General features: G+C 42.6%; 1 protein-coding gene across 1 annotated transcript in view; it reads left to right on the forward strand.

The window, feature by feature from the left end:
• The window catches only part of LOC136879227 (sodium- and chloride-dependent GABA transporter 1), a 222,470-nt gene that overhangs the window by 56,536 nt on the left and 141,262 nt on the right, over positions 1–24,672 (forward strand). The window contains exon 2 of the mRNA XM_067153030.2: positions 1,619–1,933. Coding sequence (XP_067009131.2) covers positions 1,624–1,933 — 310 coding nt within the window. The 5' untranslated portion in view covers positions 1,619–1,623. The remainder of the gene's footprint in view (positions 1–1,618; positions 1,934–24,672) is intronic.

Consider the following 24,672-nt stretch of genomic DNA (forward strand, 5'->3'; position numbering starts at 1 on the left):
GGCTAAAATAGGAAAAATAAAAATTGGCCCTACTAATCTCAAATAATTATGTCAAGACATGTTTATATAACTCTTTTATAATCCAACCTGGCATAAAAAGGCATTTTGCCAAATACCCGCGTTCTGCTGGTGAATAAACCTATTTCCAAGGCGGGCGTACAGCTTTGCTTGGCGTGAAGAAGTTAAGTGTGTCCCCAGGTGGTGTATATTATCCATGCGCTCAACAAAACTGGAACAGGATTAACGATTTAAACAGAGAAGGAACGCAACAGGGTTCGACACTCGACAAGCGCTCTCTGTCAAGTTCGTCACGTCGCATTGCGACATCAAATTAGGCTGTGGCCTGCTAACAGCGTGACACTTTCACCTCCTGTCTACCGTGTAATGCGCTGCGGTAGGACCTCTAACGACAAGCAATATTAAATTGCACTCTGCCATTCAGGGGATAGAAATAAAATTCATCGCACTGCACCAACTGTCTGGCTCTATGTCTGAGAGGTTGGTGTCTTGGCCTTCGGTCCTCGGGATCTTGGGTTCGATTCCCGACCGGGTCGAGGTCCTTGATCTTATTCGGTTAATTCCGTTGGCTCGGGGACTGGATATTTGTGATGTCCCCAATATTCCTGCAACTCATACACAACACACAAGATAATCCTCCATCACAGTAATACGCAGTTTCTTGTACACGGCAGACGCTGTCCACTCTCTGCCTTACAAGGGCTGCACCAGGATTTACCATACGAGATTGTAATCCCTGACCATGTCGGAAATCGAACCCGAAACCCCCTGGACCGAAGACCGCTACACTGACCGTTCAGCAAAGGTGCCCGAAAAGAATTATTTACTTCTATATTACAAATAAATGACATTTCCCTCTCTTGTGTTATCAGTAATTGATATCCTTATTTTATTTAAAAACATATTCAGATCGTTCTTTATTTATATGTCCGTACGCAATGTCACAGTCTATTTTGATGTTGATAACTTTCTGTTTGCCGCACTGCCAAGGTAATATTTTGTCTACAACAATCAAAACTGTACTTTTAAAAAACTCTTTGGTAAGCATTCATAGAATGTAGTGCTACAGATGTACACGATCATTACACGCATTCTTCACTGAAGATGGTACATTTTGCTAGGGAAAACCGCTAGTCAGATCATAAAAATTCCTTGGATATAGAGGGTACAGAATTACAAACCTATCTCTGATTCATGGTTGTTGCCTTGTTCTTGCAGAAAGGGTTCAGTTTATACACTTTAAGAGTAGGAAGATGTACGAAACAATTAATTTACTTGCAGGTAATGATAAACACGATCATGCAATAACAGTGTATTTCTCAGTTGTTCTCAACCATCCGAGCATGTGAAAAAAAACGTTTTGATGTCCATTTTAAATTTTTGAAATGTAGGGGTACATTTATTGTGCAGTCTTAAATAAATAATTTCACTGTTGGAAGTACAAAAATGTGTGGAATAAATCTATAAATAATGTGAACACCCTTGACTTGTAAATCATCTCGGCTTCCTTTCAAATAAGATTTGAATGCCGTTCTGACAAATAACCATCCACGCATCGTTCATTGTGAGCGAAAATCTAATTGTTGCATCTTGTTTATAGGCAAAATGTCCGAGAAGATGTACTACTGGGGGGAGGAGAAGGAACCGGTGGACCCTGAGGAGACATTCATCGAATTCTCAGCAAAGCCAGTGCAGATAGTGAAGCAGGCGACGACTCCCACAACTGCCGCTACTGTGTCTCTCCCCGAAGGTTCTGGGGCTGGACCTGGTCCCGGTCCAGGCACTGAGGAGATCGAGAGCGAGGAACGTGGTGGCTGGGGGAACAAGCTGGACTTCCTCTTCTCGTGTATCAGCGTATCTGTGGGATTAGGCAACGTGTGGCGCTTCCCGTATCTCTGCTACAAGAATGGAGGTGGTAAGTCACTCAACTGCTTTCATTCTCTTACTTTGTGCTCTGAAACGAGTTTTAAAATTAATGTACAACGAAGTGGAATGGACAAACTTGCAACACACACTGGCATAAAAATAAATCCAAACACCAAGAAAGGGTTGTGCTAGATTAAACGAACGTCGGTAGGCGTGTTTACACATCTGAAGGATGACGTTGATTCAAATTTCCCGAAAATCGCATTAGCGTGGCGCTAGTGGCGGCCCCTTGACGTTGCACATCAGGTTTGCTTTAAATACGGGTTGTACTGTGCGAGAGCGTTAATTACCTGTGAGATTGGACGGAGTGACTGTGAGTGGGTCAAGAATGCATTTATGACGACGAAGAGTCCAGTATCAGCAGCTCACTGCGGTTGAACGAGGCCGTATAAGAGGGCTACGTGAAGGTGGATTTTCCTTTCGCGCTATTGCAGAACGACTTGGCAGGAATGTCTCCGCTGTGCATGCGTGCTGGCAGCATTAGTCATGAGAAGGTACGTTCTCAAGAAGACTGGGTTCAGGACATCCTCGTGGCACCAACGAGAGGGAGGCCCACCGTATTCGACGTATAGGCTGTGATGCAGCTGACTGAACCTACAGCAGCAATTCGAGCGGCAGTTGGCACCACAGTGACGCAACAAACTGTTCGAAATCGGTAACTTGAAGTACAGCTCTGAGCCAGACGCCCTGCGGCGTGCATTCCACTTACCCCAAACCACCGCCATCTGCGACTTCAGTGGTGTCAAACGAGAGCTCATTGGAGGACGGAGTGGAGGTCCGTTGTGTATCCCGATGAAAGGCGGTTCTGCCTTTGTGCTAGTGATGGCCATGTGTTAGTTAGGAGGAGGCCAGGTGAGCGCCTGCATTCCACCTGTCTGCGGGGTCGACACACTGGACCTACACGGGAAGTTCTGGTCTGGGGAGCAATTTCCTATGACAGCAGGAGCACTCTAGTGATTATCCCATGCACCCTGACTGCAGATTTGTACGTCCATCTGGTGATTCGACCTGTTATGTTGCCATTCATGAACAGCACTCCAGAGGGTGTTTTCCAACAGGATAATGCACGCTCCCATGCCGCTGTTGTAACCTAACGTGCTCTACAGAGTGTCGACATGTTGTCTTGGCCTGCTCGGTCCCCGATCTGTCTCCAATCGAGCACATATGGGACATCATTGGACGACAACTCCCGTGTTATCCACAACCGGCATTAACCGTCACTGTATTGACCGACGAACTAGAACAGGCATGGAACTCCGTCCCACAAGCTGACGTCAGGCATCTTTAAGACACAATGCATGCACGTTTGCTGCATGCCTGCATTCAACAGTCAGGTGACCACACCGGTTATTAATGGACCAGCATGGCACATTTGCGATGGCTTTTCTCGCGTGGATATTAACCCGTAGATTTTTACCTTTAATCAATTAAATATGTTATCTCGGCAAATATATAGCCAAAGTTTCCGTATTATACATTCCTTGTATTTCATGGTGTTTGAATATTTTTTCCGCTTGTGCACAATGAAACCTGTGTAGACTGCTATGTTCACTCAGTGGTCACCTCATTAAATGACCATATCTTTCTGGAAATTTTCCTATAAAGCCTGTGTTAATACCTCTCCTAGCGGTCATCTCATACCGTGACCAGTGGCCAGACACATTTCACAAGCTGACCTGAATGGAATGGCCAGTCATAACCGCTCTGAATACTACTCTGTTCATCCCTGAGTCGGTCAAACAGTAATAAAAGTCGACCCTTTTCACATTTGACCACCCGAAAAGTGCTGAAGTTTCTCTTTTCTAGCGTAAAATAATAGGTAGCGTCTTTCATCCTCATCCTCCCTTCCCGTAGCTTACTAGTAAACAAAGTTGTAAATTACTCGTGACAATGAATCGGGCGGAGTGATGGAATAAGCTAAAAATTTGTGCACACATTTCAAAGTGTTTTGATTTAAATAATATGTACTACTATTACAGTAATTGGCGAGAATAATATAGGCTCGCATAAAATAACCACTTACAACCTTTTGAAACGTATGCCGCTAAAAAGAGATGTGGAAATACTACAAAACACACCAAACTGAATTATTTTATTGTAAATTGAGTAAATTAAGAAAAGTCATTCTACAGTACAGAGCAGCTTTACTCCAGTGAACGTCTGTTTTAGTGCCGAGTACCTTCGTTCCTTCTTATTTCTGTGAAATTCTTTCCTTAAATCCTTCCTGTCTACCTCATCTAGGCCTTGGTCAATCATTGTTCTCGTTTTAGACCTTTATTTCTCACAGGATCTACAGTATCATCAGAATACGAGGAAGAATATTTATGTACAAGTACAATATACTATCTTGTGGCCACAGGCACATTTTTCATGAACAAATTAGTTACATCTTTATATGGCCAGTGTTTAGCTTAGTACTGTGCCTGTGTGAAAATGAGAAACCATGGAAAACCATCTTCAGAGCTGCCGACAGTGGGGTTCGAACCCACTATGTGCCGGATGCAAGCTTACAGCTGCGCGCCCCTAACCGCACAGCCAACTCGCCGGTTTCACAATTACTAAGGCAAATGCTATTTATCTCTCATCTGCATATAGTAATAAAAATATTTTACATCTAATGCAGGGTGTATCTAACCCACAGCTGAAAATACCTTGATGATGTTGTGAATATGAACTGGCTAGTTTTGTAATAAAGACAGTTGGAAAAAAGCATTCGACAATAAATGTGTGTGATTGAAACAAAAATAGTGTCCGAATATTATGATAGTTATGAATACTCTCTCTTTGGATAGATCCTTAAAGCTGAAGCCAAGGAATTCCAGAAGTGCAGTATCTAGACTTACAGCTTGATGGTCGTCCCACTCTCCCACTTCACAATCTAGTCATCTTGAAGATAATTATGAATCATGTAATCAAGACATGTAATTACTCATCTCGTATAGGGGAGAACTTCAGCCCTTTAGAGAGAAGGTTTAATGATCTTAAACTTGACTTCAAACGATTCCGCGTACCTCAGAACTTGCCGTTACACCTCCATGCGGAGATTTTTAGTGACTCACGTTGTGGAAATTTACATTCTTCATTATCGTAATTTTGTTACAAAAGGAAGAAGCATGAAACACTGACCCTGGCCATTTATAAGATGATAGGATGTGTATCCATCTCTTTACCGTTCTATTTCGTTATTTCTATCAATAATGATATCATCATCATCAATAACAATAATAATAATAATAATAATAATAATAATAATAATAATAATAATAATAATAATAATAATGATAATCGTATGGCTTCAGCCACCGTGTGCAGTCATTTTGATCTGACGACAATCTAATACTGTCGGCAATAGCCTCTTTTCTAATTGCTAGTAATCGTAACCTATGGTGCTCCTCCCTCATTTTCTCTTAAAATGACCCATATTTATACAGGATGAAATGTAATGTACTGAGATTAAACGGAAAATCAGAAGAAAATTATTATTATTATTATTATTATTATTATTATTCATCTGTTTACCCTCCAGGGTCGGCTTTTCCCTCGGACACAGCGAGGGATCCCACCTCTACCGCCTCATGGGCAGTGTCCTGGAGCTTCAGACTCTTGGTCGGGGATACAACTGGGGAGAATGACCAGTACCTCGCCCAGGCGGCCTCACCTGCTATGCTGAACAGGGGCATTGTGGAGGGATGGGGAGATTGGAAGGGATAGGCAAGGAAGAGGGAAGGAAGCTGCCGTGGCCTTATGTTAGGTACCATCCCGGCATTCGCCTGGAGGAGAAGTGGGAAACCACGGAAAACCACTTCCAGGATGGCTGAGGTGGGAATCGAACCCACCTCTACTCAGTTGACCTCCCGAGGCTGAGTGGATCCCGTTCCAGCCCTCATACCACTTTTCAAATTTTCGTGGCAGAGCCGGGAATCGAACCCGGGCCTCCGGGGGTGGCAGCTAATCACGCTAACCACTACACCACAGAGGCGGACATAATAATTATTATTATATACAAAATGATATTTTCAGAATGTTGGTCATCATGATAGGAAAGGTTGTGCTATACAATTTATAATTACTAGATTGCGTGCCAAAAGTCGGGATTAAATTTAAAACCTCTCCATAGTGTCCATGTGGAGTGAGGGTGTGTGACGCTGTTGATGGTGATTCGTCCATTGGATGGCGACGTCAAGCCTTGAGCAGAACCCCTGATGCTGTTTGACAGAAGTAGGCTTTTAACTCTTCTGATGAGGTTGACGTCAGGAAAGGTATCCGAGGAAAGGTATCCGATCGTAAAATCTCGCTACGAAGATCATCTCGCTTCATACTCGACCCCGTAGAGAAACGAGACAAGGGTTGGACATACACAGAATGATATTTGCAAGACATACTTGGGAAACATTTTTATTTTTCGGACATACTGTACGTACTATAATGGAACTTTGTGAAACATAATACGTTTATGAAAGGTGACGCAATATGTAAGGAGACGCATGGCAGTACAATGGCTTGCTGTGAGTCACTCCAGTGGCAAGGGCAAGCGAACTGTTATGACAAGCACAACACACATGGTCGAAAGTCAGAGTAGTAGAATGATTTAGAACAAGCACACGAACTGGTTATGTAACTTGATGTTTACACATTCTTTGTGTCATAGACACAGACAGTATACTCGCAATATTAAAAGAAGCGTTTTGACAGATAGGGCTGGAAGGAGGAGCACATTCCTGCATTCCTTTTCCCTTTTTCCTTCCCCTCGCTTCTGGCTCAGTTGTTCGTTCGTTCAGACCGCCATGTTCTGTCGTACATAACTCAGACGTGAGAGGTTTGGCAAATCCAGGCAACACGAGCCGGCCAGCAGGCTTATCTCTATGGCAATCGCAGTAGGTCCGCCCTCATTTCCATGGCAACAATACCCCTTACTCCTTTCTATTCACCCAGGCAGGCAGTAAACGGACTTCCCTCTTAGAACTGCAGAATGAATGTTTCAATATTACGACTATAGTGCCATGGTGCCGGCCCCGTGGTGTAGGGGTAGCGTGCCTGCCTCTCGCCTGGAGGCCCCGGGTTCGATTCCCGGCCAGGTTAGGGATTCTCCTCTCAACCTGGGGGCTGGTTCGAGGTCCACTCAGCCTTCATGATTAGAATTGAGGAGCTATCTGACGGTGAGATGGCGGCCCAGGTCTCGAAAGCCCAGAATAACGGCCGAGAGGATGCATCGTGCTGACCACACGGACCCTCGTAATCTGCAGGCCTTCGGGCTGAGCATCAGTCACTGGGCAGTCCAGCCCTTTCAAGGGCGTTAAGTGCTGTGGGGTTTGGTTTTTGGTTTGGTATAGTGCCATGGTTGTTTGACGGTCGCCCGTGTGCAGTGAGTACGGAAGTTAAACGTAAAGCAAAACGATAAACATTGACTTTTGTCCCTCTGGACAGTAACGGGATGTTGGGCAGCTGTAACACATTGTAGCAAGTATATTTCCTATACAACCTTCACGTTTTTTTTTGGGAATACTGTAACTTACCATGGCACCCTCCTTTACAAACATACAGTATATCAGTGGCAATGAACTCGCTATTTATACAGTCATTTCCTTCCTGTTTAGCTTCTTGATAAGAGGTAGAAGAATACCAACCCCCCTCCATACCAATGTTGATTAGTCCAAGATGAAAGATATATTCTGGTGTGTAGGAATCTGATTAGAGAATGCTCTCATGATGATCTTTTAGCCAATGACAAAGCACTATACAGAGTGGACGAAAACAACGTGAACTAGGTATACGAGCGTTAGAGAGCTGGTCATAATGATAATTTGAAGAAATCGATATTCGCGCCGTTTTCATTTTATTAGCTGCTGAAGTTAGCAAATCGATGTCGACACTGACTAGGCTTGCGTTGCAATGTGAGTCCAAGTCCACTGTAGGCATTTCCGTAAATCAGAATGAAACAGTCCGGCTCCATGGCTAAATGGTTATCGTGCTGGCCTTTGGTCACAGGGGTCCCGAGTTCGATTCTCGGCAGGGTCGGGAATTTTAACCATCATTAGTTAATTTCGCTAGCTGTGTGTATGTATCGTCTTCATCATCATTTGATCCTCATCACGACGTGCAGGTCGTCTACGGTAGTCAAATCAAAAGACCTGCACCTGGCGAGCCAAACATGTCCTCGGATACTCCCCGCACTAAAAGCCATACGCCATTCCATTTCATTTCAGCACGAAACAAAACACACCGTAGCGTACTAGTCAGCTCGGAGGTCCGTGTTCTAATCTCTCCCCTGGCGAAGTTTTTTCTTCGATTGGTGCTCTCAAGCCAGTCTTACGCCACGAGCAGATTTAGCAGCACCACCACACAAAGCCTATTTGAATTCGCCCGCGAAGTGATCTAATTGCATAACTTCAGCAGGTGACAAAACTATTGTTTCCGATCACACTGTATATTGCAGAATACTGGAATGATACAATTTAATCATGATGTCGGATATTTAAATGTATTATAATGTAGTTGCTGTCCACGGCTGTTTCTCTGCATATTAACTGGTGATCATGATAATATTCTTCACCAGCTTTACAAATTAGCGGTAGTGTGTGTTAACAGGAGAAGAGGCTGTATTCCATTTTCCCATTCCTGATATCGTTGTGACCCCGGTATAAAATTAAAAGCGGGGAGATGATACTGACGTCATCTAGCTACGGTTCGTTAGCCGCGGCAAAATTGAAAAGATCCTAGACAAAGGCTTGTGATTACTTCATGAGAGCCTGTTAACTCCATTCACAGGAATCCTTTACAACTGCTAATAATATTGACAATGATAAGAGTGCATTCATCCCAGCAATTCGGTCGTTGGAGGCGTAGAGAATCAGGCAGGTATTGAAATACTGGTAGACCGTAATAATGGCAAAAATGAGATTAATAAAATACTTGGTTTCAGACGAAGTTGTTAATGTGATAGCTATGTAAGGGAAGAGAGAACTATGATGTGACTCACCTCGTGATTCTGCATCACTAACAAGAGTCTAATGTGTAACAGACACCATAATTGTCGAACTTTCACGAGATTATTCTATATGAATACAAAATCAGTACGAGTTCAGACATTCTCTCCGACAGACTTTAATTTTCTAGTTTTTAGTGCTTCAATATTTAAACGCCAATTATATACCTTCATATAAATCAGTATTCGGTCCGGCTCCTTGACTGAATCGCCAGAATTATGGCCTTCGGTTGAGAGGGTCCCGGGTTCGATTCCCGGCCGGATCGGAGATTTAACTTTGTCCGGTTAATTCCTCTAACTCTGGAGCTGGGTATTTGTGTTCGTCTTAATACACATCTTCATTTACATACAAGTCGTCTCACTGCAAACCATCGCAGAAAAACGCAATGAATTGTGAATACAACCCTCCACATGGGGTTGGCGTCAGAAAAGGCATCCGGCCTTAAAACTGAGACAAATTCTTACAAAATGCCGACTCCAGATAACTGGTAATAGGTCAGGAAGAATAAGATGTAAGCCAGTATTCGGAGAAGGTTTCACGGAGCATAATGGTCAAGGCGTTGGGTCCGTAAAATACGATAGTTATGCTGGGTGGGTTTGAAGTAGTTAATAACAGAGACATCAATAGAACTTCAGTTTTTCAATAGATGGATTTCATTCGCCAGCACAGAAGTTATCAGTGAGATAAAATGGGCGGTGTACCTTTTCCAACTGCAGTCAATCCGTTGATATCAAATTAGTATTCCATAGGTAAAGAGGAAAATAGAGTAGAGTTATACAACCAATTAAAGGTATTCCATTAATAAAGAGTCAGAATTTTTACGTGACTGTTGATTACATGATTATAGTCACGGGAGCTTCAGTTTTCGAAGACTCCGAGCCACATGAACGTGATTTTTCATTTCAAAAATCCCATATACATTGGTAGGAATTCGGACGGTGCCAGCCAGGTGAGTAACTCGGCTATCAAGCCCCTGGAGAAGAGCTAAACATAACAGGGATTCAGTGTGGATAGAAACACATGTACTCAAGTTGTGTCCAAACTTGTGATATGTTATAACTTATAGACTTCAGTTCTGTAGTTCTAATGTTATAGACCGTATCAGGTAACTTTGGTTCATGAGGGAGCAATCCCACTATTTATTCCCCATTACTACTATTTTATAACTGTTAGGTTGCATTCTGCGTCACCAGTCATACAGTGTAGGGACTCTGCTTACTGTTATCTTTCAATCAACTACAAAAGTTTTCATTCCCCACCCTGAAGGGGTACGGCGGGCCTCTTAGAGGGTAACGCCCTCTCTCAGGCCAGGAGATTTGCAGCGGTGAAGGTGATTTATGGAGAAGGAGGGGGATTGGTGGCCGGGACCTATAATAGGAACCGTCCTGGCATTCACCTTAATGCAGGAGAATGGAAACCCACGGTAAACCATTCTCAGGACAGCTAACAGTGGGAACAGCACCTCTCCGCCTCCCGAATTCAGAACTGTAGAGCCACGGTATAGCCGTGGCAACCCCTCCTCTACTCGGTTGATCGGTTGGAGTGCAGAGCTGTCCGACCAAAGACCAGCCGTAGCCACTTGTAGGCCAAAGCCTAATCTGCAGCCGTCGACTGTTACCTTTTATTTAGCAGGTTGGCATTATGTGATGACTTCTTTTCATGACTTGCGAGGTTATTACGTACTGCCAATAGTTACAGTATACTGCCGTACTGTATTGTAAAGGTCACTATTGGTACAACTGTCATCATCTTCGTACAGACCATGAAGGCCCTTGGAGGGGTGGAAGGTAAAGGCCTCCCCTATCCGTAACCTCGGCACTTGATGGGGTAGAGTCGTTAGCTCTACGCCCGGCCACCTTTGCCCCCAGAAATTAACCTGGTACTTATTTTTGGTGTAGGCTGAGTGAACCTCAGGGCCATGTGCACCTCCGGAAGTGGAAATCTCGTTTCTGAAATTGGTACAACTGGGAGTGTAATTAAGGAATATTTTCGTTATCTATAGGATTGTAAATGTATGTGGATAATTAAGAAGCAATATAATTCTGCAGGGACTCCTCCGGAAAGGAAAGAAATCATTTAATCTACAAAGCTCACTTTAGAATGTTATCGTAAGTATGTATGAGGAGTTAGGAAGATCAGGAAGAAGATAGGAACCGCAGTGATGCAGCAATCATATTAATAGTTGTTAAATTAATGAGGGTAAGAATTTACTTTAATCTTGTTTCTATGATAACTTTCTGACATAATGGGAATCAAGCGAAATTGAAGGAAATTTCAACTCTCGTGATCAACCGAACTTAACAGTAGCACATTGTTAAAGTGTTCTTCTTGACATCATAGCGGTACTGTTTTGCAGACCTATGCCATTCTGCATTATTATTGATTTACGGCATATATGTAATGCTGTATATCTGATTGTTTATATTATTACAGCATGGATTCACTGCGGTCAAGAGACTGATAATGAATTCCAAATTCTTAATTCCTCAGTGAATTTGAGAACTGATCCAAGTTTTGTTGACGTATTCAAGAATGTAAGTAGGCTAGTTTCCACCTGGGAGAAGAACTCGAATTAGAGCCCTCCCCACCCCCATTACTCACAGACCAACCAAACCAAAACCCTCCCCGACAACATCTGATATCGAAATTACGCAGTAATTCTTGTATTACATCTTTTTCAACTCAGATGGCAAATACTTTTGATTTCAAATTTGCAATTATTTAATTTTTAGTACACGATAAAATACTTAATTAATTCTAAGATATATTATTGACAAGTAATATGAGAGTAGCATGTTTGGAATATTCTTTCATCATCATCATTATCACAATCATCTTTCACAACTATCATAATCGCTGCAAATAAAAAGATCTGTCAAGTGATATCGCGATGTGTATAGTATACGGGTGGGCTGAATCAACAGACTGTTGCTTTAGAATAGGGTATTTAATTATAATAAATAGTACTAATATTATGAATAACCGATTTTACTCCAGTTATTATCTTGAGTAGGCCTATTATACTTAGACATTTTACACAATCTCTTAATCTATTGACAAAATGTAAGAAACATTAAACTACAGAACGCTTGAACTAAATCTTCATTTTACGGTTCCTTTTTAGCTTCAAACTGTTTTACAATGTCCTCAAAAGATAGCTTTGAAGTTAGTTTGTCTTCCGTAGAGATGATGCTGTGGTTCGTTAGTTGTTGCTGTCCTGTTAAGTTTCTGAAGTTATTTTGTATTATCTTTAGTCTACTAAAACTCCTTTCATTTGAAGCAACTGAGACTGGTATTGTTGGGAGAATTATCAACGCTGTCGTTATGTTGAGATACGATGTATATTAACGTCAGACGACCTAATGATGTAGCCATTTTCATATTACAGCTTAAACCCAAGACATGATACTTAAAACTCTCCACTTATATCGCCAGCTCGTTCAGCTAACTCGAGTGCCAGGTTCTTCAGCTGTTCTTCATTCATTGTTTCAAACCGAGCACCATTATGGAAACCAAATAAACTATTTATGTTTTCAATGGCTTGAAACCGTTGGCTCAGTTCGGGGCTACAGATAGACTGCGTCACTCTAAAATACATTCACGAACTGTTTACTCCCCTCCTTCACTCACATAAAAATCATGCAACACTTCACACATTCTGTATTTAGCTACTTGCTTTTTGTAGTCTACTCATATCCAGCGCCCGGGGCAAATGCGACGTCTGCCCCCTAGTTACACTCATGGACGTATATGATTCATTAGTGCCCCTTAACATATCATGGATTTTCCTAGTTTCTTCTTATAATTGACTTTACATCGCACCGACATGGATAGTCTTATAGCGACGATGGGATAGGAAAGGGTTAGGAGTGAGAAAGAAACGGCCGTGGCCTTAATTAAAGTACAGCCCCAGCTTTTGCCCCTAATATGTTAATTTTCAAGACAAAGTCAACCTGTAAGCTGAAAAATATGTTAAAAAATCTTCCTTCGTTACGGATTATTGAAGAAAATAAGGGAAAGTATAATTCAAGCAAAAGAAAGAAAGAAAGAAAGAAAGAAAGAAAGAAAGAAAGAAATAGAAAGGACAAATACTGCACATGACAAGTTTCTCAAGCTTTTGAAAATCGTAATATATCATGTAACTAAGACATGCCTTTCATTTCAAGAATACATTTATAGTAATAGGTAGCCCCTACATCAAAATAAAGTCATGACATGTATATAAAATAAATGAAGTGAGGAAGAGAGAGTGTTATTTTATTAATTCTGCAGTGACCTTGAAAAAGAACTAGATTAGTAATATCGTAATTTATTTCATATGGCATTATGAAGAGAACTGATACATTTTAAGTTTAATGAACAATATGCTCATGTATATTATTGCTTAAATGTATTCACGAGACTGGTCATCCATGGTTTTCATCATAAAATATGCAGGAACAAAAATCCATGACCCAAATGAAAATTGCGTATGCCAATTGTGAGAAAAAGTGCGGCACATATCACGTTACCGAGTGCGCAAAAAGAAGCAGGTCCCAGTGGGATTATGGCAAATAACAAATATACTTTTCTAATTAAAGTTATCTTCTTAATTATTGTTTATATTGAGGTAAGTTTGTTTCGGTAATGTTTGGTCTTTTCAAAATGTAAATAGTCAATCTGAAAGCAGTGAAGAGCCATACTTAGGGTAGCTATGTTTTCTTTCTAGGAACCAACGTTACATAAGTATAATGTGGAGCGAACGGACGCTTTAATTCTCCAGTCGCACGACAGTAGGCGGAAGACCTCACTTCACCTTTAGTTTGCATACGCTCACTAATAACATCATTTTATGCTTGAGAAACCCCATTTCGACTACACAGACCGATACTACGAACATTATTACGTTCCACTATAGTTTGAGTCGATGTTGACGGATGAGGCTTCTATGGTGCGTCGAACGCGGCGGCATTTCGAAATCGCCTTTGTTCGCACATGCACTCTGCATTACACCTGCCCGGTTTTTCTTAATGTTTAATTCTTCCTTTAATTTTTTATTCTTTAGGTTGTATTTTTTTATCTCATCTTTGTATCTCATCATGTTTACGCTGCATCAGACAATTTTAATGTCATTTTTTTTAAAATTCGAAAATGTTTAAATCACTGTAACAGTATTTTTCTTAATAAAAGAGTATACTAATACCTTCAATTTAATCTCATGTTAGTTTCTCTATGTTTTTAACTTTAGAAGTTCTAGCACTTAACAATCTCGGGCTAGTAATTTTCGTAGTCTAATTTTGTGATGACGCCATACCTACAAATATTAATCCGAACGAAAAGTCTTTATTTGAAAAATGTGATAGTATTGTAAAGTAGAACGCAGTTTGTTTAGTTGAGTCGTTGGGGAGGGCGTATAGCATCACGTTTTAACCCTTTATAGGGCAAATGTGTTTAAAAAATGTCTAGACCACACCTTTCGTTTACTACTAACAACGATGCTTCAAAAAATATGAATATAATTTCGTTTACATAACCTTGGTTGAAAAATAGTCTATCTTAAATCGCCTCTAGTAAATTCAAGGAAGGAGAAATTGAAATATAAGTGTATATTAATTATCATTTACTACGGAGTGAACGAAAATTTAAAATATATATACAAGTTATTGCTGACCAAATTTAACACAGTTAGTGAGATTTTCCAAAAATTGACCACAAAATATAAAGAAAAACATCCCAAAAGATGGAAAGTATTCTACCTTAACAAACCAAATAATCTTCCAGGAACGGAACATTCTCACAGTTGTCAAATGCACTGAATTTTATACGCCTGCTTTCTTGTTGTATATGTTTAAATTAATTTGAATAATCATACTATTCGTAAATTATGAAGGGTTAAAATAGACCACAAGGTCGGTAAATTATTTTACCAATAACCTACAAAGGGTTAAATGAGGTTGACACGTCAAGAAGTCACATTCTTTGCTATTATGATACATTTCTTATTTCGTCTTTGCTATTGCAAACGTACAGTTTGATATCAACGCAATGCCCATATTGAGGTGAATTCAATTTCATTGTCTTTGAATGTTTATGCTGATTTTATCCTTTTCCCCCCTTTAGGAGCCCTGAAAGTAGTTTGGGAGCAAATTCCCAACATTTCAGTTTCGGACCATGGAAAATATTTCCTGCCATCCCGAGTGTAAATTTTGCAACCGTTCTTCCCTCGTTCCCAGTACAAGCAGAAAGTGGAATGCTTGAATTCTAGGCTAGGGCAGTTTTTTCCTAATCTAACCCGGGAGAATAACATCCACACACTCTAGAACAGAATAACATCCACACACTCTAGAACACATAATGTTAACAGTAGGCTATAAATATTACTGGTAACTTATTTACACTTAATTTCTATTCTAAAACTGATCGCTTGTTATTTTTTATCCTGTTATGAATACCAGTTTCAAGCTTTCCTCAAGCTTTGGTATGTAAAGCCAGGGGGAGAAAAACAGTAATTAGGAGTAGAAACAACTAAGTAATTAATCCAGATGAACTTGCTGGAGGCTGCAGATCGACTCCGTGACGCATCACATTAGGATCGATAAAACAAGCTTTACCCGTTGATTGGCTGGCTCACCACAAGTCGGCAGACGTAATTGTAGCTTCCAGTGTCACAGCCCGGACGTTAGCGATGTACAATTTCATTCCCTGGAGGGGAACTGCCAGGGGACAGCTCTAGGATGGAACGCCCCGCTGCCACTGGGACATTAAATTATACAAGTTCTATTGCCAGTCTCTAAGTGACATTATTGGTTAAGAAGATGATGGTTATGAGGAAGTTTCTTACAGGGGCACTTACCGAGGTTCCAGGTCAAAAAGTTAAATGAGATATCATTTTTTTTTTTTGCTATTGGCTTAACGTCGCATCGACGCAGATAGGTCTTATGGCGACGATGGGACAGGAAAGGCCTAGGACTGGGATGGAAGCGGCCGTGGCCTTAATTAAGGTACAGCCCCAGCATTTGCCTGGTGTGACAATTGGAAACCATGGAAAACCATTTTCAGGCCTGCCGACAGTGGGGCTCGAACCCACTATCTCCCGAATACTGGATACTGGCCGCACTTAAGCGATTGCAGTTATCGAGCTCGGTCATCATCATTTAATAATATAATAATAATAATAATAATAATAATAATAATAATAATAATAATAATAATAATAATAATGTTATTGTGTTACGGCCCACTAACTAATTTTGACGGTTTATGGAGATGCCGAGGTGCCTGAATTTTGTCCCGAAGGAGTTCTTTAACGTACCAGTGAATCTACTGACAAGAGGCTGACGTTCATGAGCACCATCAAATTCCACTAGACTGAGCCAGGATCTAATCTGGCAAGTTGGGGTCAGGAGGGCAGCGCCTAAACCGCCTGAGCCACTCAGCCCGGCCATCATAATTAGTAATTGTTCTATTTAAATCAACTGGGTTTCTACAATTGATATATATTTTTGTTTCCATATTATGGACTTTTGAAGTTGGTGCTGTAAGGTGCGCGTGTACGCTGTATAGGTACATATTCTTTATGTTGTTTTTCTATTTTTTGTTACAATTTGCTTAACGTCTCACCGACACAGATAGATCTTATGGTGACGATGGGTGCGAAAATGGGAAACCACGGAAGACAATCTTCAGGGCTGCCGGCAATGGGGTTCGAACCCACTATCTATCGAATACAAGATCACAGCTGCGCGCCCCTAAGCGCACGCCAACTCGCTCGGTTACATGTTTTATTACGGGCGAGTTGGCCGTGCTGTTAGGAGCGCGCAGCTGTGAACTCGCATCAGGGAGATAGTGGGTTCGACCCACACTGTCGGCAGCTCTGAAGATGGTTTTCCATGGTTTCCAATTTTCACACCAGGCAAATGCTGGGACAGTAAAATTAATTAAGGCCACGGCCGATTCCTTCCCACTCCTAGACCTTTCCTGTCCCATCATCGCCATAAAACCTATCTGTGTCGGTGCGACGTAAAGCAAATACCAAAAAAACATGTTTTATTTCACCGCTTATTTCCCAATATTTACATATGGCGCATGTTGAAAGATTCAGTTTTCGGGAGAAATGATCCCCCTACAAATATTCCCGAATCACGCGAGAAGATAACGTCACATTTTACGTCCTTACAGCAACCTTTGTTCATCAACATGTTCAATAATCCTCAGACACCTTACAAACAATGAGTGGCACGTGGTGGTACACATTTTGAACACATACTGTACTAACACAATTCCGTGTCGTTTTATTTTGCCGCATACGAATAGTCGAAGCCTTTACCTTCTACGAGGGTTGGGGCAAAAGTCGTTACAACTATTTTTATTTATTGCAGACATATGAACGGATCGCTAACCGCTATTTGCCGCGTGGAAGCTATGCAGGCATAGTGTGTATTCACAACTACAGAAGGCTATGTGATTATTGGTAGTAGCACAGTCAGCTGTGTGGTGAGCGTCGTGCGAGATGGAAGTAACCCGTGTTGAGCAGCGTGCGTACATCAAAATAGCCGTTCTGCGGAGGAAGAAATGCTCGAGAACGTCACAGTGAATTGGTGAAAGCCTTTGGCGATAATGCCCTCCCATACCGTACAGTAGCTTGGTGTGTAGGAAAGTTCCAGCAAGGGCGTGTTGCAACCGGTGATCAGCAACGCTCGGGACGACCTGTCAGTGTGCGCACCGACGTGGCACGTGCAGCCGTGGAGCAGTTCCTAGAGGAAGACAGACGATGGACGCTACTGGAGGTGGAGAGGGCAAGTGACATTGGGAAATGCACCATGGATATATATGGTCAGCCTTGCTATATGGTGTGGAAACATGGACTCTCAAGAACATATCATTGAAACGCTTGGAAGCCTTTGAAATGTGGATCCACCGTAGGATGCTCAGGATTTCATGGGTTGCACGACTAACGAACCAAGAAGTACTCAGAAGGGCAAGAGCAAGTCGGGAACTCGTTCAAACAATAAAACTCCGGAAGATCTCTTACCTTGGCCACATCCTTAGAAATGACCGTTACCTCATCTTACAGCGGATTGTACAAGGCAAAATACAGGGTCGAAGAGGTGTCGGGAGGAGGCGAACATCATGGCTTGGAAACATCAAAGAATGGACTGGAATTCACAGTGTTGAAAGACTTTTCCACCTAGCTAGAGATCGTTCTGCATTCGCCACAGTGATCGCCAACGTCAGGGGGACCTGATACGGTACTATGAAGAAGAAGAAGAAGGTTAAGTTACAAGGAGATTCCTACCTTCCAATACTTGTCAATTTCCATATAATGGTTTTATTAATTACAGGATATAATCCAGCTTAATCTCTAGGACATGTTTCGTTCCGATTATGGAACATCTTCAGCTAAAAGATTTTACTTTTACCTTTCTATTTCCTAGAAAATAACATTCTAAGTACACTGGGTAGGCTCCATTTTCAAAAGACTGACAGGTTTGGTAGTGCTTTCACTTTTAAGGGTTCCAGGTGTTAATTTTCCTCTGATTTGCTTCACATTTTCTTTCACTGCATTACCGAGCGAGTGGCCGCGTGGTTTGGCGCACGTAGCTGTTAACCTGCATTCGGGAGATACTGGGTTCGAATCCCTCAGTCGGCAGCCATGAAGATGGTTTTCCATGGTTTCCAATTTTCACACCAGGCAAATGCTGGGGCTGTACCTTTATTAAGGCCACAGCCTCTTCCTTCCCGCTCCTAGTCCGTTCCTATCCCATCGTCGCCATAAGACCTATGTGTGTCGGTGTGCCGTAAAGCAAATTCTATTTTTTTTTTAATCCTGCACTGCATATCGCCTTTAAGAGGCAACGGGCCTGCTTGTTGCTTGATGTAAATTGCTGCCTCTGAAGTAGTCACTGACATGCTCCGACGCCCCGCAGAGTTGTGGGGGGTTGCCTACTGTAGTCCTGGGTGTGGGGCGACACACTTTCGTATTGTCTCCCAGCTCTACTCAACGACTACTTCTGTTCCTTGCCGTGGACCCCCTTATACTGAAGGAAGTTCTACCTGTAAATAAATATAGAGCACAGGCGGAGCGGCGAGCAGGGCCAGGAGAAGACGAGGACAGCCCAACCTGAAACTCCAAAATTGCTGTAATACATATAAACCAGTTGCCCGAAGTCTACAAATTAACAAACAAGGCAAATGCCTAATCAATTACGTCAGCAATAAACAAAAAAACACATAGCAAAGGCAAAGCGGATAAACCTGGATAAAGATCAGTGTTCAAGGAGTTTTTTGGAGGGGTCTCAATCAGTAATCGGCTCCGTGTTGAAGTAACATCTTCACAGAAGAGATCTGATGTCGAGGAGCACGGTCGGGAAGAGTCGACTGCCTTCTCGGACTTCCGTGGTTCTGGTTGGGGATTCCTCCTTGACCTTCGTCCGGCGCGACCTGTTCCTCGACGGTTGGCGTCGCCACTGACCGAGGGGCACATGAAACTGAAATCCGGGTAGAAGATCCACGACGCCATTCCCGGTGATCTCCAACTAAATGGCGTGCTCCCACCTTTTAGTGAGGACAATGTACAGGACACACTCTGGTGTAGATGTTTTTCTTCTGTGTCCTGTCGAAATGTGGTCAAGCATCCACAGAACAGTCTGTGAATTGCGGTTATCTCAACCGACTGGGAGGAGCGATGCTTGCTGCTGAAGAACCTATGCTAGGTTGAAAAGAGTGAAGACTCGATCGTGCGAGGTAGAGGGGAAACTTTGTTGTAGCTCATGGGCTGGAGCTTCCACCATCTGTCCACCGGAGAGTATTTTTGTTCGGGAGCCTGGAGTTGATCGGTCACATCGTCCTCTCGTTGCCTAAAGAAAGTCTGCATACGGTCGACCTTTGCTGTAGGTTCAGTGATAGTCTGCTGCCAAGAACGTTGAAGTTCTGCAATTGCTGCTGCTAGGATGTTCAAGGACTGTAGATGTCCTCAAAAATTTCACTGATGGATTCGTTCACTTGCGATGCACGAGAGGCTCTACTGACTGGTGTTCCGATGGCAACAGTTCTCTTGACCGAGATACCCGATATACTAGCTTGTACGGTAAGCTAAAGTACCTGCTATAAGCTTGACAAATTTGTCCTTGTTCGGTCGACTAGTTTTTACGTGAAAGAAAGGAAGAAAGAAAGAAGGAAAGGAAGAGAAATCGACCAACATTCAGATTTGCATATTAGTAAGGGTTGTAGGAGCGTAGCCAGAACCTCCCGCCCTTCCCCTCCCCCTATCGACGTTATAGAAAAAGGAAATGAACAGAAACTGACAATAAACAATAAAAATAAACATTCAGGGACATAATTGTAGAGGCAACAGATCAGTAACTCACTCGCATCAGTGTTCTACCATCATTTTGAAACTATATAATCCCCCCTCCCCCCATCGGCCGATCCTAGCTACAATACTATAGGGTTGTACCAATATTTGTCTGGCACTCATTTCCGTTATAGGCTGAATGTATCCCTGGACCACGTGTCTCTTCAGAAGAGCGAGTCCCGTTTCTAAATTCCTTGTCTTATTGACTGAGAATGAAACCTTCCGGGTAAACTAAGCTCACCTTTACCGCCTCAGGTAGGCAAGCTCATTTCAATTTGATTTTTCTGGTTATGTAATGATCTCGATGTAATCATCTCGATCATAAATTTATTTTTATATCCATAACTGGCTTTACATTCTGAGTAATAGAGATAATATCGAGGGACAGAATAGGTTACGTCATACCTCTTGTGAATTTAAAATGCGTTGCACTACCTTTGATTACATTCATAATTTTCTCCACTTTCAAATTCTTATATTGAATTGCAATACACTAACGGAGGGTATATCGGGCCTGTTCTCGCTGGCACGCGAGGTTTATCCCGACCGTTCACTTACAGCGAACGCAGTTCAAACTGGTACACGACAGATTAGGGAACATTACAAAAATAAAAATTAAAAAGCCGCCTTGTGAGTATTGTTGAGGATACATCCGAATGACCATTCTCAAATGATTGAATTAACATCCTACGGTTTCGCACGCGTGGAATTATTTCCATTTTGATATTTTCAACCGATAGTAGTTCACGCCAGTCCTTGAGACAATGGCAGTGTTACAGTGCTCCATGAGAACTGTATTATTATTATTATTATTATTATTATTATTATTATTATTATTATTATTATTATTATTATTATTATTATTATTATTAACAAATGCATTGCAATTAGAAGATATCCTGACGGAAATGCTTACTTACAGTAGTATAACAATGAAGTAAACTTAAAATATACATTTTATATGCAACATTAGGCCTAACAATTTCCTAAAAAAACTTTAAAAAATACGATAATAGAAGAAGAATAAAGCCGGGTGAGATGGCCATGCTGTTAAGGTCTAAGCTTGCGTCCAGGAAATAGTGGGTTCAAGCCGCACTTTCGGCAGTCCTGAAGATGGTTTTCCGTGGTTTACCATTTTCACACCGAGAAAATGCTGAGACTGTAACTTAATTGAGGCCATGGTAACTTCCTTCCCATTCCTAGCCCTTTCCTGTCCCATCGTCGTCATAAAACTTATCTGTATCGGTACGACGTAAAGCAGATTGTTAAAAAAAACAAGGGAGAAGAATAAAAGGTGAAGTAGGTATATGAAAACAGGAAATAAAATGTGACAATTAAAAATGACATGCGAGTAATGTAACGTAATCATTAAAATTAAAAAAATAGAAATTAACACGAAATTTGCGCAAAATAACTTGAAAAACTCCCTTACATATGGCGTAGCATAATATACTCTGTGGTGGGCATATAAACGCCCTCAGCCAAATGCTCAAAATGCTCATTTTATACGTTAAAAATCAAGCAAATCGTTGAGTTAACAAAGAAAATTCATGAGATTTTGTAAAGGGGGCACTATTCTAATCGGACTAACTGTTTAGGTAGCGTATTCACTTCTAAGGATCCTAGGTGTACTTTTATTTTTACTTGCTTGATATTTACTATCGCTGCATGGACTCCTTAGCTTTCACAACTGCATTCATTTTATGAGATCGTGTTGATTACATGGCGAAGAGAGATTCATTATACACTGACTGACAGAGCAAATGCAACACCAAGAAGGAGTGGTCAGAACTTTATGCCAATTGCAGGGTAGACTGACGTCACTGAGGTATGCTCATGATGTGAAATGCGCCGCTGTGTTGCGCACGTAGCGAACGATAAATGGGACACGGCGTTGGCGAATGGCCCACTTCGTACCGTGATTTCTCAGCCGACAGTCATTGTAGAACGTGTTGTCGTGTGCCACAGGACACGTGTATAGCTAAGAATGCCAGGCCGCCGTCAACGGAGGCATTTCCAGCAGACGGACGACTTTACGAGGGGTATGGTGATCGGGCTGAGAAGGGTAGGTTGGTCGCTTCGTCAAATCGCAGCCGATACCCATAGGGATGTGTCCACGGTGCAGCGCCTGTGGCGAAGATGGTTGGCGCAGGGACATGTGGCACGTGCGAGGGGTCCAGGCGCAGCCCGAGTGACGTCAGCACGCGAGGATCGGCGCATCCGCCGCCAAGTGGTGGCAGCCCCGCACGCCACGTCAACCGCCATTCTTCAGCATGTGCAGGACACCCTGGCTGTTCCAATATCGACCAGAACAATTTCCCGTCGATTGGTTGAAGGAGGCCTGCACTCCCGGCGTCCGCTCAGAAGACTACCATTGACTCCACAGCATAGACGTGCACGCCTGGCATGGTGCCGGGCTAGAGCGACTTGGATGAGGGAATGGCGGAACGTCGTGTTCTCCGATGAGTCACGCTTCTGTTCTGTCAGTGATAGTCACCGCAGACGAGTGTGGCGTCGGCGTGGAGAAAGGTCAAATCCGGCAGTAACTGTGGAGCGCCCTACCGCTAGACAACGCGGCATCATGGTTTGGGGCGCTATTGCGTATGATTCCACGTCACCTCTAGTGCGTATTCAAGGCACGTTAAATGCCCACCGCTACGTGCAGCATGTGCTGCGGCCGGTGGCACTCCCGTACCTTCAGGGGCTGCCCAATGCTCTGTTTCAGCAGGATAATGCCCACCCACACACTGCTCGCATCTCCCAACAGGCTCTACGAGGTGTACAGATGCTTCCGTGGCCAGCGTACTCTCCGGATCTCTCACCAATCGAACACGTGTGGGATCTCATTGGACGCCGTTTGCAAACTCTGCCCCAGCCTCGTACGGACGACCAACTGTGGCAAATGGTTGACAGAGAATGGAGAACCATCCCTCAGGACACCATCCGCACTCTTATTGACTCTGTACCTCGACGTGTTTCTGCGTGCATCGCCGCTCGCGGTGGTCCTACATCCTACTGAGTCGATGCCGTGCGCATTGTGTAATCTGCATATCGGTTTGAAATAAACATCAATTATTCGTCCGTGCCGTCTCTGTTTTTTCCCCAACTTTCATCCCTTTCGAACCACTCCTTCTTGGTATTGCATTTGCTCTGTCAGTCAGTGTAGAATGTAAGAAATGGCTAATCGAACACCGACCTACGACCTGTGGATTTCGCTTACAATATTCTCCCGACTGAGCTACGGTGTTATTAAATGTAAGTCTTCTTCTTCTTCTTCTTCTTCTTAATCTGTTTACCCTCCAGGGTTGGTATTTCCCTCGGACTCAGTGAGGGATCCCGCCTCTACCGCCTCAAGGGCAGTGTCCTGGAGCGTGAGACATTGGGTCGGGGATACAACTGGGGAGAATGACCAGTACCTCGCCCAGGCGACCTCACCTGCTATGCTCAACAGGGACCTTGAGTGGGGATGGGAAGATTGGAAGGGATAGACAAGGAAGAGGGAAGGAAGCAGTAGTGGCCTTACGTTAGGTACCATTCCGGCATTTGCCTGGAGGAGAAGTGGGAAACCACGGAAAACCACTTCCAGCATGGCTGAGGTGGTAATCGAACCCACCTCTACTCAGTTGACCTCCCGAGGCTGAGTGCACCCCGTTCTCGCCCTCATACCACTTTTCACATTTCGTGGCAGAGTCTGGAATCAAACCCGGGCCTCCGGGGGTGGCAGCTAATCACACTAACCACTACACCACAGAGGCGGACATTAAATGTAATTAATTTATTTAATTATTTGGTAGGCCTACATGTAGTATTTTAACGGTTCAAATCCCGTTACAAGATGATATCTGTATTATTATTATTCTTATTATGATTATTATTATTATTATTATTATTATTATTATTATTATTATTATTATTTCATCTGTGATATTATTACTATTATTGTAACTATTATTATTGTTCAATTCAATTATGCAATGCTTGTCGCTTGCGTAATTGTAGTCAAATTGTTACGTATATATATATATATGTAGATTAACACTAAAAACATGTACAGTAAGAGTTGCTGTATATCAGATGTGGATGTAGTGTGTGCAATAACTTGTGACATTGTAACATTGCGAAATACTGCTGGAGTAACTGCAGAGTCATTGTACGTCATCGTGTGCATTTAGCGGTGAGCTCACTTCGTGGGAGTTACCTAGGGTGCCGCCGGCGATTTCACCATTGCATCTAACATTTGTTGCGAGGTGGGAGTAGATCATAGTTATTTCTGGAGATTGCGTAGGTGTGTCAACCAAAGTCTATATAAGGTGGCTGCATATTGTCGCGTCAGTCATTATTCTACTGGAAGGAGACGCCACAGTTGGTCATTAACTGAACGAGACGGAGAGGAATTTATGTGACATAGTGTAT

This window comes from Anabrus simplex, chromosome 8 (assembly GCF_040414725.1).
Source record: "Anabrus simplex isolate iqAnaSimp1 chromosome 8, ASM4041472v1, whole genome shotgun sequence".
Lineage (NCBI taxonomy): Eukaryota > Metazoa > Arthropoda > Insecta > Orthoptera > Tettigoniidae > Anabrus > Anabrus simplex.